General features: G+C 42.1%; 1 protein-coding gene across 9 annotated transcripts in view; it reads left to right on the forward strand.

Moving 5' to 3' along the window:
* The window catches only part of ARNT2 (aryl hydrocarbon receptor nuclear translocator 2), a 174,826-nt gene that overhangs the window by 60,659 nt on the left and 94,460 nt on the right, over positions 1–19,707 (forward strand). For all 9 annotated transcript variants that reach the window (XM_075897103.1, XM_075897104.1, XM_075897105.1 and 6 more), the window contains 2 exons: positions 4,544–4,757; positions 7,673–7,886. In XM_075897103.1, coding sequence (XP_075753218.1) covers positions 4,544–4,757; positions 7,673–7,886 — 428 coding nt within the window. The remainder of the gene's footprint in view (positions 1–4,543; positions 4,758–7,672; positions 7,887–19,707) is intronic.

Below are 19,707 nucleotides of genomic sequence, written 5' to 3' on the forward strand. Positions count from 1 at the left end.
AGTCTGTAGTCTAGTCATACCCCTAAGCTACAAGGGCAAGGAAATACAGTGCTGACTCTACAGAAAGCAGTGTTTGGATTTGAGTCAAAACTGACTGTAATCAAAGATATCGAGACGGGTAGACTGTCTCATTTTGAAAGATTTCAAATGTTTCGTGATTCCTATCAGAGAGAGAATCCAAATACCAGCCTTGATTTGCAGAAGCTTGTTGGGTTGTTTCTGAGCTCCAGATGGCATTCAAGTCTCCTTTTGTTGACTTTTGGAAACACGGTGCTCTGCTTATGTTTATGATTCGTCCACATAAAGTGTCCATTGAAGAACTGGATTTAACAGTGATTCCAGGCATCTGAATTAGCAATTTGGAAATGGCAGATTTCAAGGAGTCAGATATCTGGGTGGAAAAGTTCATCAAGCTGAATTCTGATTTAGAACACCTTGCTTGACAATGTGCAGTATTGATAAAACTGCACAAATGGGCTGACGTGAAGAAACTAGAGCATGATGATAATCTGAATCTGCAAACTTGGAAAGAACTTTCGATCACATACAGTGCCATGCAGAATGTCAGCTTGGCCTTACTTTCAATGTTTGGCTCCACCTATAGTATGTGTGAGAAGCCTTTCTCTCATTTGAATTACACCAAAGGTAATTTATGTTCAAGACTGACAAAAGTCAGCCTGAATGCATGCATGAAGCTGAATTTGACCAGTTATGATGTAAATTTCCAAAAAAAAAGATGCAGAAGTCCCATTAAATAAAGTCTGTGAATACAGTAATTAAATTATGCTATTATTAATCATTATGTCAAGTATGAATAATATTAAGTTGTATATTTTCAGTCAAGCAAATGGGCATTCTTATACTGGTTCTTTGTTGACCACTTGTTCTGAATTTTGATGTAGTTTGGCTCTTTGGTTTGAAAAGGTTGCCGACCCCTGTTCTAAAGCAACACAAACCAATTATTCCAACTCCTCTAAATGTTCTGTGATTTTGCTTATTTTTTGGAATATTTCAAAGAGCAACATATTGCAACACGGATACCAACCCTATATTTTGATCTTTGCTTAGTCCACTTCCATGAATCACTCCCTAATTCAGGGATGGGGAATCTTTTTTTGGGTCAGGGGCCATTGACCCCCACAGAAATAAGTCTGAGGTCACACACAAGTGAGAAGCCAAAAAAACCCCAAACAAAACCCCTCACTGATGAGGCCCCCAACTAAGAAGAACGAAGTCACTCCCCACGTTCCCCGTGCCCGCAAGAGCTTATGGGGCCCAGCGAAGTAGATTTTGTGCGCTTCAACTTTGTAGTGGGGGGGGACCTGGAGTGCCAATGTGGGCTCCCCAATGCTGAGGGCGGGGCCTGAGCCTCTGGAGCTGGATCCAAGCAAGCCATGGGCTGCATCTAGCCCCCCAAGCCTTAGGTTCCTCACCCCTGCCCTAGTTATTCAGCCCTAAATGATACTAAGTCAGAATAAATTCTAATACTGCATATTGTACATATCAGTGTTAGTGGATTCTCCATGTGGTCATCTGCAATTTCACATCTCGTTGGATTAATCAGTAACCCGCCAAGAAAATTCCATACCCAGCTCATTGAAAGAAGCTGTATTGATATCAGAAGTGGCATGCTCTCTTCTTCCTGGATATGCTTATAGGTAGCTACCACTTCACAGGTACAGTATACTGGTGCCATTTCAGAAAATAAAGATGTGTCTGTGTATACAATGCAATGTAATTTTCTAGGTTCTATAGGTTAATTCCTTAGCTGATGGAAATTGGTTCAACACCATTGATTTTTGATAGAGCTATTTAGACAAGCTGAGGATCTTGCCTACAGATCCTATTTATATACAATATTGACAGTTGATAATTGAAGAATCCTAAAATGCAATTTTCCAACTCAGTAATGTATTTATTGTAAGTGCTGAGAACTTTGGAAATGAAATTGAAATGAGTCAGTGATCCTCGTTATTGTAGGGTATTGGTAAGTTTGATGTGGAGAAAAAAATTAATTCACTGGATACTGATTTTCATAACTTGATACAGATTGGACCTCCCTGGTCAAGCACCATTAGGACCTGGCTGTTCCCCAACGAAGGAGTTTACTGGCTCAGGGGAGGTCATGGCCCTTGCAAGAGGCTGCTGACCTCCCAGCTGTCTCGCCTCCTGGCCACCCCAACCTGCTGCTGGCTCCATGGGCTGCTGGCCAGAGTCCACTCCCAACCGCTAGTCCTGCCAGCCAGGCTCCACTCTCTGCCTCCCCCCCACTCTTTTCTCCCCCGTTTTACTTTGCTACCTGGGCTCCATGGCCCTGGCTCCCTGCCCTACTAGCCAGTCTCCCTGCTCTGCTGACTGTAGCTGCCACCAACTGGACTCCTCTCCCTGCTGCTGGCCTCCAGCCCCTCTTCCACCAGACTCTCAGTCTACTCCCCCTCTGATCTGCCAGGGCTCTTCAGTCCAGGGGCTCTCTGATCTAGCAACATCCATTGTCTGGTACCAGATCAGCGAGTGCTGGCCCAGAGGGGTTCAACCTGTATTAATTTTGTAGGTGGACTGAGAGCAGCGTTTTGCTATGAAAATGTATGTTTGTAGGCTAAGGCTGAAGTTTTCAAGGAATGGAAATTATGTATTTATCTCTGTTAGGCCTCTTTGAAAATCACACTCTAAATCTTGTCTTTACAGTTTTTTACTCGATTATTTATCACATAAAACTCTCGTGGGCTTTAATGATAGTTTTGACTGGGTAAAGACTTTAAGATGTGACCTTTATAAATGTTGCAACTCTTGGAAGTCACAATGTAATACCAAAGCTTCTGGTAGTGTTTTCTTTTGAATAATTTTTGAGCATAGTATTGGTATTTGGGAGTTCCTGAGTTCTAATCCCAGGTCTCGCTTTCTTTGGCTTCCTCAGACTTTCTTCGTAAGTATAGTCAAGTTATTTAACCTCTATAAAATATGGTTATTGTGGAGATGCTTTAGGTATCTGTGTAAATCTCATGGAAGATAAAAAGCAGTATATTACTGTTGAGTAATGCCATTGTTATTTTATTACTATACTAGTGATTCTCTTATATAATTACCCCCTGTTCAGTGTCTGGCAAGTCAGCACCTACTTTATTTTTTAGTATTTATTTTAGATGTTTCATTTACTTGTTATACAAAATATAGTCCCAGTCTTGCAATCTGTGCCCTGTGCCCATACAGAGCCTTACTGAAGTATTGGAGGGCCAGCGTAGGGTGTAGATCTGCTGCATAGGATTGCAGGTTTGGGGTCTATATTCCCATGACAAAATTGTAGCCATACCCATTGCTTACTGAAGACCTGATCTCTTGAAGTCCATGGGGAGACCCCCATTCATTATATCAGGTTCTGTATCAGTGGTGGGCTACCTGAAGGCTGCATGCGGCCCATTGGAGTTCTTTATGCAGCCTGTGCACTCTCCCTCTGCTCCCTCCCCCTGCATTACCTACTCCTCCCTCCCAGCACTTTCAGAGCACTGTGAATTATCTGTTTTGTGCCCTCTCCCTGCTGTGAATTAGCTGGTTTGTGGTGTTCAGACTCTGGGAGGGAGGTGGAGAAGCAGGTATGGGGTGCCAATCAGCTGATTCTCAGCACTCTGGAAATGCTGGGGGGGGGAGGGGAGGAGAAGAGATGGGGCACGCTCAGAGGAGGAGGCAGGAAAGAGGCCAGATTGGGGTTTGAGGGAAGAGATGGAATGGATGCAGGGCCTGCAGTGGAGGGGGGTTGAGCAGCCCCTGGCAAAATAAGAAGTGACACACATTTAAAGCAAGGGTCTGTATGAGTTCATAGCATCATAGAGCTGGAAGAGACCTCAGGAGGTCAGCAAGTCCAGCCCCCTGCCCAAGGCAGGACCAATCCCAACTAAATCAACCCAACCAGGGCTTTGCACACAACATTGTGAAAACCGTGTGCTCCCTTTGCTTCTTCGTTACTTTTGCAATTTAATTTGCCCTAACAATGGATCCCTTAGTGCAATGTATTTAATCTTTTTCTTGGGGTCATGGGGTTTGTGCATGTGCCCGTCTTCAATCTTGTAGCCTAGCCCACTGAGATAGAGGGTCACTCATGTGGCTCATTCACTTGCCTTGGTTGCTCATTGCTAGTCTATATTATGCTAGGAGGCACAGAGCATCTCTCGAGAGGTTCCTTTGGCATTGATGGCCTTCAGCGCCTCTTTTTCCTTTTACTGCTGCTGTTCTAAACCAACTAAGGCATAATTGTCTGGGGGGGGGGGGGTTAGAGCCAGGAACTAGCAGTTGGGAAATCGGGAATCATTGTGTGATCTTAGGCAAATCATACTGAACTGAGTGGTGCCTGTTTTCCCCACTGTAAAATGGAGGATAATAATGCTTACCTTTGTAAAGCACTTTGATCTCCTTGGATGAAAGATGCTACACAAATGCAAAGTATTATTATTATTATTATTATTTTATTTTACTATTTGCAATACCAAACGGAAATTCCTGTACTGATCTTGTCTTGCTTTTTCTGTTGGCTTGATTTTTCTTTAATGTTTAGGGAGAACCATAGTGAAATTGAAAGGCGCAGGAGGAATAAGATGACACAGTATATCACGGAGCTGTCGGACATGGTGCCCACCTGCAGTGCATTGGCACGTAAACCTGACAAGTTGACAATTCTGCGTATGGCTGTTTCACACATGAAGTCTATGAGGGGCACTGGAAATAAATCTACTGACGGGGCATATAAGCCTTCTTTCCTAACAGAACAGGTAGTTGGTTCATAAATGTTGTGTTTTTCTGTGCCAAATAATCCTGTCATTTTGAGAGGTAGGGTAGTGGGGCCAGTAAGTTCTTTGTATTGGTTTTTGGCTCGCTTCATTTAGGGAGAGGCAAACAATTCCAGGTTCACTCAAGATCATCTCCTCTGAAGAAATGGGTTTTGCCCACGAAAGCTCATGATAATATATGTTAGCCTTTAAGGTGCCAAAGGACTACTCATTGTTTTTAAAGTTACAGATTAACACAGCTCCCTCTCTGAGACAATTCCAGGTGTGAGCACAGACAGATTTGAAGAAAATTCAAATTTGGATCTGAACTATATGGGTATCCCCAATTGGTAAAACCTCAGAACTGGAGAGCTTGCATCTGAACTTGGGAATCTCCTTTCTAGTTTTCTTTTGGCTGTAACTTGCATACTTTTTCTCTTAGAGTTACGTTCTTATATACGTAAAGTATGGCTTGAAGCGATACATATTTCTGTTAACCAAATACCAGCAGCAGCTGAACTCTCCATGCTCACGTCTCTCTATACTTTTATCTCCGGTCTCCAAATTTGCTTCTGGGGGACTCAGATGCTGTCAATTGGCTGCTTTTCTTCCCTCTGTGGGTGGGCAGCAGGATCTAGAACAGATGCACATTATTTAGGGATCTTTCTCGACCATGAGTAACAATCACAAAAGCCTGAAGCACCAGGACTCAGAGACCCTTATTTAAGAGACTTAATATTTGATCAAAACAATAAAGTGGACAGTGAAAGAGACAGTGATTGGCTCCAGAAACCTCATTGAGTTGCAACAGATTTGGATGGGTGTTAAGAAGGGAGTCTGAGTAAACTGAAATAAAATATAGGGCCAGGTTTTTTACTCCTCACCATTCGTTTTTGCACAACTGATTGCTTTCACCAAAGTTGGCCTGCATTTTTTTTTAATCTGTGCAAACAGATTGCAAATTGTGCACACCAGTCAGGTTGTTGGGTGATTAACTGCCCAGGTTGTGCATGCTTTATGCACACACATAAGTAAGTGCTCTTCGACAGAGCATTGAGTTATGTGCATAAAAGTAAGCTTTTTGAAAACCGGTCTTTTTCGCATTCAAATGATTCAGGGAGTGGAAAGTGTCAGTAGTAACCCTCCTTTTCCAGGGGTAAAGTTCTACAGAAGTAAATAGAGAATAATCTTTCAGTATGTGTTACACTTAGAGAAATAAAATTAACAGAATCTAGTTTGGGCGGTCAGGCAATATGCCCTGTTAGTTGTGAAAGCAGAATTCATGTACTGTCCGTAGCTACTAAAATTATCCACTACACATACTCATACACACAGTTCTACAGATGGGATATAGTTACCAGCCTCAGTTGCTCATGCTAGTCCACTGGCCAGGTGGTCTAGATATGAAAAGGGGACCTGGGTCATGTCGGTGCGTACCGATGTTCCTGTAGGATGATTGTAGAACTGAAAGACCCAACTCTGTAGTTTTGCACCTATTTTTTTTATAGGTTTTAGTCCATAGAGTCTGTTCTGTCCCACCGCCCAGGGCACTGTATGACTATGAGTCATCAGTTAACAGTAGATGTGGTCTTGATCTTTTTTTCTTTATGGGGCTTCTCTCTCTCTCTCTCTCTCGTGGGTTCTTTTGCAGGGCTCACTTGCATTGTTCTTTTGCCATCAAGATGGTGCTAGCATGCTAGCAGCTGGTCACCTAAACACGCTGGCTTCAGGGATTGATCCCTTTACAAACACCCCCACATTCACACTTATAAATGAAATTACATAGAGACACATCTAACTTTAAACAGAGTTAAGTCGGTACAGAGTTTGAAATGGGGTTTTAGTTATATGACACAAAAAAGTTACAACAGGTTCCTCAAAGGCAATTCTTAACAGTTTACTAACAAATTAATCCAAATCCCATTAATAAAAACTGGGCCGCAATTCATGAGGTTATGTAATGTCATATTGGTAGATATAATTCATACAAAGTGCTATTTCATTCTTCAGCCCTACATAAGTTGTTCTAATCTAATATATCTTGTACTGTGGATTTCTATTGAAAAATTTTAAAAAACTATAAAGAATATCACTCCTCATGAAATATTGCAGATTTTGAATATCTAAAAGATCATATTACATTTCAGAATAACCCTGTTGATTTAATCTGTTAAATTCTTTGAACATTTAAAAAAGGATGGAATTTCTTTACTATCTTTAGCATGTCATTTCCCCAGTCCCTGCCTTACTTTATAAGATACCCCATTCAGAGGGGAGTTATGTGGCTTAGTTAATTTTTCTAAAGTGCATTGAGATAATAGGCGCTTTGTCCTCTAGCTGATTTGTCCTCTAGCTGTAGGGGTGCTGGATCCTCCCCGCTGCTCCAGGCTTCCTCATCTCCCTTCCCCCCCAAGACCCCACCCATGCCCTGCTTCTTCCCACCCCATGTCCATTGCCCCCCGCCTGCCTCCCCACCTCTTCCCCCAAATGCGCTCTGACCCCGCTCCTCCCTTGCCCTCCTGGAGCTTCCTGAATGCCACGACTCAGCTGTTGGCAGAAGTGCTGCGGGGGCTGGGGAGGAGCCAGCGGGCAAGAGGTGTGGGGGGAAGAGGGAGTCTGAGGGGGGAGCTTGACTGCTGGTTTTCCCTTTGGGCTCTCTAGCCCCGAGACACCCACAGAGTCGGCACCTATGATTGAGATCATCAGGTAAAAGATGTTGTATTTACTAAGATGAACAATGTTTTTCCTTACAAAATCGGATGCATTATTGTATCAGCGCCACATTGAAAATGTAGTTCACTTATTATTTGACCAGCCCTTCAAACTGAAAAAGAAGTGTTGTGAGTTGAGGGTTAACAATGTATTTTTTTAAATTCTCTTTTCTTGCTGGCCTTCTAATTCAATCCTGTCTCTGCAAGGAACTGAAACATCTTATCCTGGAGGCTGCCGATGGGTTCCTGTTTGTAGTTGCAGCGGAGACTGGGAGAGTCATCTACGTATCCGATTCCGTCACTCCAGTGCTGAACCAGCCACAGTCAGAGTGGTTTGGCAGCACGCTCTATGAGCAGGTTCATCCAGATGACGTGGAAAAGCTGAGAGAGCAGCTGTGTACATCTGAAAACTCTATGACAGGTCAGAAACACCTGATGTGTGCTTCATTACATTATGATCCCCTTCCTAGCTCAGCTGAAAATCAACATTTCTGATCAAAGCCTATTGGTTTTCCCTTTGGCCTTTTTAAATGAATAATAGGGTTGTCAGGTGTCCGGTTTTGAACCAGACAGTCCAGTATTTGAGCTTTCTGTTCGGGAATCAAATTGAGAAAATATAAATGTCTGGTATTTTCTAAATAAGATGTAGTGTAGATTGTCATGTAATGTCAAGTGTGTCTGGTATTTTTGTTGAAACCATCCGGCAACTCTAATGAATAATGGCAGTTCAATTAAATGTGACTAGGCTGCAGTTGTCCTGCTAGCTGTACGATGATGTTAGGAGCCTGTTTGCTTACTTGTGTGATTAGAATTTGCTCCTCACGTACATGACTTGCTGTTTTGTTTTGTTGTCTCCTCCTTAACTTACCTATAGCCTCCCATCTCTGGGTTGCCCAGGTGTGGATTTTGCATTATTTTCCTTCCTTTTGCTGATCTTTTTAGTCTGTTTACAAATATGTCTTCTTGATGCACGTGTCTATTTTGAAACCTAAAATAACTTTTCACACTTTTTTCTCTCTCTTTTTTTTTTTTTTTTTTTTAAACTTTCATACATTGTTAACAAGAACCATATTCAAAAGATTTAATGCTGGCAGCCGAGTATCACATGTGGCTTTTAAACAAGATGGTTGCTGCTCTTGGGTAGTATGTGATTTACAACATACTTTGAGTTTTTCTACCTTTCAGTTAAAACATGCATATCTTTATCTTATAGCTGTGACATCTAAAGCCATCAAGCATAAGTACAACTGATCTGAGATGTCACCTTCATGAATTGGACATAGTCTGTGTTAGAACTAGCAGAGGGAGCGAAGTCCAATTTTAACTGAAACTTGTGAAGTAGAAAACTGCAATTTCTTAAAGAATGTGTAGGCTTGTTCTGGTTTCCTACCCATTCGGTGTATGTATAGCTGAGGAATACACAGGCTAAAGAATACCAGAGCTTAGCAAAATATTTATAATAAAACTGCAAACAAGGGAAAACACGCATGGCTTTCACTTCCTTAGGACCTCAAACTGACCTGGTTTGCTGGCAGTTTTGCTGTATTTCATAACTTAAAGGCATATGGCCCAGTTTCAAATGAACCGGGGCACAATTTACAGTTTCCATATCAAGGAGGTGCCAAACTCATGGTTTCATAGGGTTTTGGAGTCTTGTGGTTTTGGCAACGAAAGATTTGCTTTAGTCAAATCAGAAACTCAAAGTGAAACTCAACTGTGAACATCCATATGGATCAAACCCAAGCAATTGTTGACAGGAACCCATGCAAACCACTAAGAGCCATATAGCTCTAAAACTTTGTGTTTTGTTTAATGAAAGTACAGCATACACACTCCCATTGAATATAGCATTTAAGACTAGGAACATAAAATTCCGGCTAATCAGTTAACTGGCTAATGCAAGATCCAGGCTGGGGACTTCACTAGCCTCTGCCACTTAACCAGAGCCAGTAAGCATCACCCATTTAGGGTGATGTTTACCAATTAACCTTTCACATCCCTACTTAATACAGAGCATTCCCTTTTTAAGAACAATTTATCCCAGAGATTTGCTTAATGCTTAGGGAAGGATCTTCAAAGATGCTTAGCTCTGTTCAAATGGGAGCAACGTTCGATACATGCTGAGGCACTTTTGAAATTTCAACTCTTAATATAGTCATGCAGTTTTAAACTTGTGCTCCTTTTTTGTTGAGCCAGCCTTTGCATGGAGGAAAAAAAATTAAGAAACCAAATACATTTGAGGTTGAATCCTCTCCCCAGAAAAGTCCCTTTGAGCTACTAGAGCAACATAAAAGGATTTATCTCTACACTAAATAGATAGCTGAGGATCCTTTAAGTTCAAAGACATTTTCAGTTGGCATAAAATCTGATTAACTGTCCCTACACCAGCCCTTCCTGTAGTGTAGGGGGCATAATGTGTATGGGAAATTTGCTAAGGGGTGTGTGTGGATTTGGAGCCATTACAAGCTGGTGCAGATGAGCGGTGACAGGCTGTTCTGACCTATGTTGAGAGCATGTCTGGCTAGATGTTGTGATCCTGGTTTCTGTGTAGAGTTATCACAATTGCATATATAAAGCCAGGACTGCATCTTCACGTGGCCAGTTAAGTATCTCTCTAGCCATAAACACATTCATCAGCCTGATTTTTTTTTCCCCATGTAGTACTGGGAATTGCATGTACACGTTAGACATGTACTATTAAACGCATCAAGCCTGAAACTGAAAAAACAATAAGCAGTCCTGTGGCACCTTAGAGACTATGGCACCTTAGAGACTAACAAATTTATTTGGTCATGAGCTTTCATGGGTAAAACCCACGTCATCAAATGAGTTGGAGGCTCCACTACATGTCTAATGTGTACATGCAATTCCCAGCACTGCACAGTTGGAGGCTCCAGCTCATCTGATGAAGTGGGTTTTTCCCATGAAAGTTCTTGACCTAATTCATTTGTTAATCTCCAGGGCTGTGTCCAGACTCAGGGTTTTTTTCGAAAAAAGTAGCCTTTTTTCGAAAAAACTTCACTTGCGTCTAGACTGCAGCCGCGTTCTTTAGAAATTAAATCGAAAGAACGCAGCTTTTCTTTCGACGGCGGTAAACCTCATTTCACGAGGAAGAATGCCTTTTTTCAAAAGTGCTCTTTCGAAAAAAGGCGTTCTTGAATGACAACAGGGCTTTTTAGAAAGAGAGCATCCAGACTCGCTGCTTTCTTTCGAAAAAGCGGCTTGCTTTTTCGAAAGTACTGCTTGCATTCTAGATGCTCTTTTTCGAAAGAGGCTTTTTCAAAAAAATACTTTCAAAAAAGCCGCTTTCGAAAGAGGCTTGCAGTCTAGACATAGCCTAAGGTACCACAGGACAGCATGAAGTTGTTTTCACAATCTTTTAGGGTATTTCTGGGATCTTAATTGGAGTTTTTATGAGACTAGTCTGATTGTTTTCTTATTTTCTCATCTGTTTGCATTCATCTGCAGTCTTTTGTCATATTTTTAGATTAAAAGATATTTGGGGCAAGGACTGTTTTTCTGTTCTGTGTTTCACACGGATAGTGCAGTGTGGTGCTGGTCCCTGACTGGGGTTCCTTGGTGCTCTGACAATACAAGGAATTAATGCTGCTGTCCATAGTCTAAACTTTAGACTCTAAAGTAAGGTTATGTCTACACTATGGAGTTTTTTTCATCCTGGAAAAACTCTGTTGCATCCAGGGAACATGTCTGCTCTTCCAACATTTTTTGCGGAAGAGCAGATGCACTCTTTCGGAAGCCCTGTAAACCTTGTTTCACAAGGAAGAAGGGCTCTTCCGAAGGAGGAGGTTTTTCCAAAATTTGGTCCAGTGTAGATGGGCCAAATTTTGGAATGCTTTTCTGAAAAAACATTCGGAAAAAGGTATGTAAATTGTGAAGCGCAATTCATGTGACTTTTTCCGAAAAAGAAGTGTAGTGTAGACCTAGCTTAAATGAAAATACTTTTCAAATATTCTTGCAGTGAAGTTTTAATCTTTTTTTCTTAAAACAAGGCACCACTAGTGGCATTTACATTATAAGGTTGTTAGTTCAGACAGCAACCAACTCTCAAAATTCAGTTTTAAAGTTAAATAGGTTTTCGGCAGTCTACCATGAACTAAAATTAGCTATATTCCTTTCAGACAGTCAGATCAATTTCAATCCATTTATAAGTTGGCATGCTATTGTATTCCAAGAGTATTCATTGTTACACCTTGGTCTCTCTCATTCCCTGAGTAGTTTGGCCATATATATTCTAAAATGCACTACACCTAATCTATGCAGTAAGACACCACCCTTTCTCCAGCATGAGCCAGGCTGAATTCAGCAGCAGGTTGGAACTTCTACATCAGTGCAATGAAATAATTTAGTGATGAATTAAATATTTTTAAAAGAACCACGCAGAGAAATGTTTGCCTCCAGCTAGTATTTATCAAACCACGTGGGCAGTCCCCAAGTGTCATTTTCTTTTCCAAGATTGCTGTTTTATAGAGAACAAAGGGCAATGCAAGTCTTGAAAGAGAAACAAACTGCAAGCCAGCCAGCTGCTTGTTTGATTTCCTGCTAAAAGTACAGTTCACCACAGGCAGCAGGAAAATCCCACATCCTTCCATGGTCACCAGCTGTTGTTCAGAGGGACCACTCAGGGAAACCACAGGGATTTTCAGGTGAAAGTTTGGTTTAGAAAGTTATTATTTTTTTAATATTCTCTCTCCCCATCCCCCTTAAGTGTTCATTTCCTCATCCCAATAAACCTCTTTTTTTCACTTGTTGAGGTTTGGGAGCAGACACAACAGCATGCCACAAACACAATACTATTGTCCTGGATCGGATGACAAGTAGTAGCCTCTGGTATATGCATGACACTAGGATATGAATGCTCGGTGTTGTTGTTATATTGCTCTGGCTTTCTCACCTGGCCCCTCCTGTTAGTGATCCCTGGACACAGAGAGGCCACTACATGTTGTGAGCATTTCTGGGTCTGTCATTGATTGGTGAGTGCAACATTCAGACAGTGAAAGATTAGCTCTCTCTCTCACTTCTGCATCCAAAGATGAAATAACTGAGAATGAGACTGGGACACAGAGACAGAGTCCTAGAGACCTAAACTATCGATACTTTCTGCCCAAAGAGAGTGAAAAGCTCTCCCCTCCTGATCCCATGCGAACAGGAGAAATAGGAGGTGGTTTCATTGAGGAAAGGTGAATGTGATACAAAGAAGTTGTCCTACTGTTCACTACCAAAGAAGAGACTCTGAGTAAGGACAGTGACAGTCTGAGGAGAAAATCAAGGGCCATACCAACTATTCTGGGCTTCACATCTGGGACATCAGCCTGATCTCTGGCCAGAGAGTGCCACCAGCAGAAGGAGACTGAAACCAGGAACCAATCTGTCCACCTGCATCTTACTTCCATTGTTGTGAGGAAAAGTGCAGCCTCATGCTGGCATGCCTCTGCCTTTCTAATGTGCATCGTGGAGTCTGTACTAGGGATGTACATGGTTAATTGGTAGGGACTGGAACAGCTCTCTGCCCACCCCAGGCAGGGGGCTGCTCCAGCCCCAAAGTGCCCACTGCAGCCTGGCCCAGCCTCCGCCCGCCCCCACCACTCTCCCTCTCCCTCTCCATGCTGGCTCCTCAGGAGTGGGGCTGGGAGCCCTGGCCAGCCCTGCTCCTGGGGAGACTTTATTGCGGGTTTTGCAGAATGAAGCTTATTTAAGCTTTAAACCGCAGCGCGTGACGGCTAGGATTTTTAGCAGTTACACAGTTACATTTTAAAAGGACTTTTTACATCCCTAGTCCGTACGGTTAGCACTAAATGTGACTATCCAATACCTTGGAAGGAATCACTGTCAGAAATACGGGATACAAGATTTCTGTAGCGTTGAATTTTTAACCTGACCTCAGTTAGATTCTGCAGTCGTTTAAAGGCATGAAGTTGCAGGGGATAGTGGGGACTTTCCCCTTACATTTTAGATAGGATGCCCATATTTCCCTATGCCCAATACGGGATGTTGGGGGAGGGGAGGAGAGCTGCCTGCACTCATGGCTTCAGCCCCAGAGTGTGTGTGTGTGGGGGAGCCGCCAGTACTCGGGCTCCAGTGGCTCCTCGCTCACTCTGCGCCGCTGCAGAGATGAAGTTCAGCCCCTCTGCATGCTGTCGGGGGAGGGGGGGGGAAGGGCACGCACCTGCACTCAGGGCTCCAGTCCCACAGTGGGGAGAGGGGGAATGGGTGGGGTGGAGGCTGCCCAGGAACGGGACTTCAGCTCGAGAATGGGGCTTCAACTCCACAGAGGGGGTGCTTTGGAATGGGGCTTCAGACTTCCTTCTTTAGGGTGCACAGGAGGGAAGACACTACTCCCTGGTTTCTTTCTATGTTTCTTCCGTCGCACTCTGCCTGACTCCAGACACCACATGCTGGTGCCTGCTTTACTGCCAACCACAAACAGGAGACTTCTGCGGCTGCGCTGACTGTGGAACTCAAAGACCAGCAGGGAGTGTGCAAATACAGGACGTGTTGCCCCTTTAAAAAAAAAAGTTGCGATGCTTGGAAGACATCTTAAATACAGGGCAGTCCTGGTAAAAATGGGATGGATGGTCACCCTAGTTTTAGAAAGCTTGTGACTTCTTTCCAATGACTGGTTGGTATAATTTGTTATCTAGGGTGTGGCTAGAAACAAACTTATTTAGCCCTTGATTCACTTCATCAGGTTAGTAGTGGCATTTTATTGTCTTCCAAACCATGGGAGGGCAGTGGGTTGCTTGTTCATGTATGTGTATAACTACATGCAAGGCTCATTAATGGTATTACAGTTGCTATAAATCGGTGTTTCTCAACCAGTGGTACCAGTACTCTTACGGGTACTTGAGAGAAGTCTGGGGGGTACAGCAACACAACTGAAACCTGGAGAAAACTGAATTTTAGTTTTAAGTTTTACAGCGCTTTATTATTTTTGTACTTTTTACACCGCAAAATTTCATCGCCTGCCTGCCTACGATTAAGTTGTTTAAACAAATGTGTTGCAATAGTAGAAAAAAAAGTTGTGTGTCTGAAAGCTGTAGGTACTGGGGGTACTTGCTCTTTTTTTTTTTTTTAAGGGATACTTTATAAAAAAAGGTTGAAAAACCCTGCTATAGATGTTGTAGCAATGGGCAGCATAAAAGTGTCTAAATAGGCAAAACAAGTGCAAGGAGTAAAGAGAGTCATCTTCCCTTTTTGGCCTTCATTTTCCTTTAGAGTTGAAAGCTATACCCATCTTTGGCTTTCTACAAAAATCAAGAAGTTGATTTCTATGTGTTTTTATTCCCACGGGGGGAGATTTTACACACACACACACACACACACACACACACGTATGTATGTATGTATGTATGTATGTATTTGGTCTGGGGATGGAACAGCTGTCTGCATGTTTATCAGAGGGTAACCGATAACACGTTGTAGCACCAAGCGAACATGGGTCAAAATGAGCTAGGAAAGGTAGAGACTGAAATGTGGTAGTGACAGACAATGCTTCTGAAGAAGGTATTTGTGTGCTAGATGAGTGAGTAAATTCCAAGAAGGAAATTATCCAAACAGTTAAAATGACTCCTCAATTAAAATCTAGCTGGTGAAAACTGCTCTTGGAGAGTCCCATTGCAGTTGATAATACTGTACAGATGCAAGGGGCTGTACTAGCCCTTCCCAACGTGGGATCAGGGACTAAGTTTGTAGTATGTTCGTATATCACATGGATCCTGACTGAATGGGAGAATTCTCAGTTAGCCAGTTAAATTGGGTGTAACGGGGGATGAAATTGTGATCTGAGAGACTCTGGAAGCCACATCTGTATGGAGACACAAGATTACTGCCTCTTTGGAGGCAATTTAACGGAGAGGAATTTATCTAACCATATACCATATAGTGACCTTTTTGCTAAGGTGGGCATTTTGGCCTGAAAGGGATGCAGACAGAAATATTAAGACCATGTGCTATGCAGAAAGAGCACCAAACTTCATGCCTCACAACTCTTCCAACATTAGATGCACAGGGATATCTGAAGGGACTATCCCTCCATGTTGACTTTAACAGTGATTAATTTAGTTGCTGAGTTTAACTTTGGTTCTCTGAGAATTCACATGCCAAGTTTAATCTTGGCACAAATTTTTATAGCTGGATTTTATAATAACTAGAAGTAGGGCTTCATAATGGAAACAGTGACAGACCCTGGAGCTATAGTTGACCTGAGAAGTGCCTTTATAAGAATTAAAGAAAATATTTTCTGCGACAGGTTTACAGAAAAATATTTAATTAGTATTATGGAAGTTTATGTAAGGATAGACATATGGTTTGGGGAACTTGCTTTACAGATTCTGAAGTGGCAAATTTTTCATATGATGATGGCTTCAGCAACAGCATTCATATTAAATTTTATGTCCATTTGCAAAGTATTCTGTTACACAGCATGCATGAGCATATGCACAGTTTTGATGTTGTAGACAGAGTCAGCTTGTGAAAAATAATTACTGCCCCCCCCCCCAACAGTGGCAAAAATCAGTAGAATACAGTACTGATACCCAGAGGGCCAACAGAGCAGCAGCAAGGAAGATATTTTGTACCACACTAAACATATTATATGTGCTCTACATACTGTAAATAACATCACGTGAGAGAGATTTAGGAGTAAGTATTCTCTTTAAGGGCTCGTCTAGGCTCCGCTGAAGTTCCGAAAGAGTTTGCATATCTTCTTCTGATCTCACTTTCAAAAGCAGAGCTTTTGAAAAGGAAAGTAGTTGGGATGCAGGAGTTTTTTTCAGCAACCCCCCCCCCCTTTCTTGAAAAGCCACTTTTCCTCAAAAAATGAGGCTTATGCGGCTTTTCGAAAAAGGGGGAGGTTGCTGGAAAAAACCCACGTCCTGACTACTTTCACTTTCAAAAGCTCCACTTTTGAAAGTGAGATCAGAAGAAGATATGCAAATTCCCGTGGGAATTTGCATATGCTCTTTTGGAACTTCAGCGAAGTCTGGACATAGCCTTAGAGAGACATAGTGGGTGAAATAATATCTTTTGACTGGATGAACCTCTGTAATGTCAAGCAGTATTCTTGTGTTGATTTTTCCACTTTTTAGCTTTTTAAGCTTGCAGTTATATTATCTCACCTACCTTGTGTCTCTAAATATTCTGGAACTGAGATGGCTATAACTACACTGTGTATTCTCCTTTAGATCAAATAAGGCTTTTCTGAAAATTTGACTCGGGGTTTAAAAGGATTAACTGTCCAGCATTCTACTTAATGTCATCTCTCCTGCTGCGTTCTCTGATTTTGTGCAAAAAAAAATAGGTGCACAAACAGTGTATGCATGTGGATGATATTTTTGTGCTTGCTCATGTGTAGACTCTGACTTGATCCACTTTCCACTGACCTCAGCAGAGAGATTTCTGATTACTTAAAAGGGAGTTTGCATGAGGCCCTTACTCAGTTGTCTGTGGAAGAGTGGGGAGTCCATTTGGACGCCTATTTGAGGCTGTCTGATAATATCATGCTAGAAAATTCCATTTTCTTTACCCTCCCCTGGTACCAAACCAGTAGTAGTAGTAGTAATAATAATTAATAATAAATAATTGATGAATGAAAATGAAAGCAAGAAAACATCCACTGAGTGAATTTACAGGATATCTTTCTCCATAACCGGAAAGGATCTTCTCTTGGTCTAGTAAGAATTTAGAATTGGCTCAGATTCTTTGGCTGTACAAATTAGCCTGCTAAAAAATAAACTCCAGTGCCTGAAATTCAGAGGAAGAAAAGTTTCCCCCTAGAAAGTACAGTATGTTGGGTACCCTTGGAAGTAGTTTTTGAATGTTGTTCTGGGAATCAGGAGTGGCTCCAGCGATGGACTCTCTTATGGGTTTTATCTGGTGTGACCAAAGATAAAGCTCGTCTAGATTTCCTTCTGCTTTTAAGTGTCAGATTCCTGTTAGGGAAACGCCTTAAAGGAACCAAGTTCTGTTCTGATAAATGTGCTGTTGTAGAGCTTGTAAGACAATCAGGAAAATCAAAATCTATTCTGTAGCATTTGATACCGTGGAGTACATGTTTATCAGGGCTGGTTCCATACCAGGGAGGTGGTATAGTGCTGGCAGTGTGTAATCTTGTTTCTAGGGGCAATGGTTTATTTCCCTTTCTGAGCTTGTGAACTGTTTTATGTACATGATGAAACTCTGTGACTCCATGTACCTTGGAAAGGTTCCCAGGCTTTGCAGCCTGGGAAGTGATGGAGAAGCAAACCAAATCCAGCTCTTTCTACTTGGAGCATACAGCCTTATAGCAAGGTAGCTGGGCCTGGTATAATGAGTCATTGGTGCTGGAGCTATTTTTAAGGTAGGATTTCTGAGCTGTACCTCCACATACCTGTTTGTGCCCCTCACCACTCCAGGCTGGGAACACACCTAGGTTTGCCAGCTCTCCTGGACTGAAAGCCATTACCGCAAATGGTATCCAGTATGTCTGGTCCAGGAGAGTTGGCAACTTAGCCGTAGATGGAGGAGGCAGCAAAGCTTCCAGGACTGGTGGCCTGCATCCAGGGGATGGCAGGCTGCAGTACCTGGGGAGACAGGGGCAAAGCCGGTGGGACCCTGGAGGGGCCACTTGGAGCTGGCACCTGGGTGCAGGTAAGTTAGGTGCAAAACCTACTACACCCCTACTTTCCGTGCCTATGATGACAGTATTGGCTGGTGGGCAGATCATAAGATTATCAGTAACTAATTGCAGATTGGTAGTTACAGTAGTTTATATTTATATAATGCTTTTACCTTGAAGTAAAGCCATCATTCTTAATTAACTATTTTCATATGATAATGGTGAACTGCAGCTACCTTTGCAATAGATGTTGGCAGCTAAAGAGTTAATAGCATGCTACCCAAGAGGAGGAGAAACTTACATAAAGAAAAACACCATTCTTATGAAAAGTTTCATGAAATCTTCCAAGTCCCAAGCATAGCAGTCGAAACTTCAATTTTTTAAAGTTCTCATTCAGAACATCCCCATACTCAGTGTATCTACTTTAGACGGATGAAGAGATGAGTCACCATGCCAGAATTTGAACCTGTGTTTCCAGGGAGCTGGAGTGTTTAAGAGCAGAAGCTGACGTACTAAGCCATCCCTGTTTGATCAGGATGTGGCCTGTGTTTTTATGTACAGTCGCCCCCTTCTCTCAGAGGGCAATTACAAAAGTAGTTACTGTGAACAGCAGGGATTCAGATTTCAGCCTGGTTTTGCTGTAGAAGTGTCCAATCCTGGCAAGACATTTTACCCTATTTATAACTGAATTCTGGAGGAGATTTGGCTCATTTTAGCGACACTACCAAATCAGCATGTGAGACCTATTTTTCAGCAGTCTTGTGGGTTTTATGATCCTCATGGCATATTGTATAAATAAAGGAATGTTAACAGCAATAATTTCCAGACACGCCCGCCAGTTGCCATTGCTGCTGTTCCAGTGAAAAAGTTGCCTAGGGCTTTGTGAACTGTTTGTTCTTGTAGCAAGAAAGTTTCTGTGGTGTAGATAGTCTTTTAATTTATATCTTTGGTTAGTTCCAGATATAAGAATTATTTCTGGCTCACTGTGTTCAGTGCTAGGCTTTCTAGTTTAGGCTAGATAAAGGAGGCCTTTCACTTTTCCATGACTATCTCAGAGATGAATGAGAACAGCAGATTATATGAATGCAAGAGTGTAGAACAGTGATTCTGTACTCTTCGACATCCCTTCAGAAACCATTAGGAGAATGAAGCTTGAACCTAAATGTTTTCAGGTGATGTTCATCCATTTAATTCAGCTATAGCAGCTTGCTATCCCAAGTGACCAAGCAGTAGAATTAAGAGGTGGAACCTGCTCCATATTATGACGACACTAGGATGCAACAAGCAGGACCAAGAAAGTTTTTAAATATTCTGTGCCTCAAAGTGTAAGTTGTCCAGACATCCCATATAACATGTACACTGTAAACCAAATTCTGCCTTCAGTGACTGCCATGTTATCTCAGTGAATTTGCAGAGGTGAAACTGAGGATAGAATTTGGCTATGTATGTTGTGGGTATATAGGAAAGAAAACTTAAAAGATCTCACTTCAGCAGGGTTCAAGAACAACTAGATAAATTAATGGAGGTTAGGTCCATCAATGGCTATTAGCCAGGAGAAGGATGTTAACTAGCAGTTAATTTACTAGTTGAGTAGTCGATTGAATTTCCATAGACTACTCGACTAGTCGAT

This window comes from Pelodiscus sinensis, chromosome 14, assembly GCF_049634645.1.
Source record: "Pelodiscus sinensis isolate JC-2024 chromosome 14, ASM4963464v1, whole genome shotgun sequence".
In the NCBI taxonomy this organism is placed as follows: Eukaryota; Metazoa; Chordata; order Testudines; family Trionychidae; genus Pelodiscus; species Pelodiscus sinensis.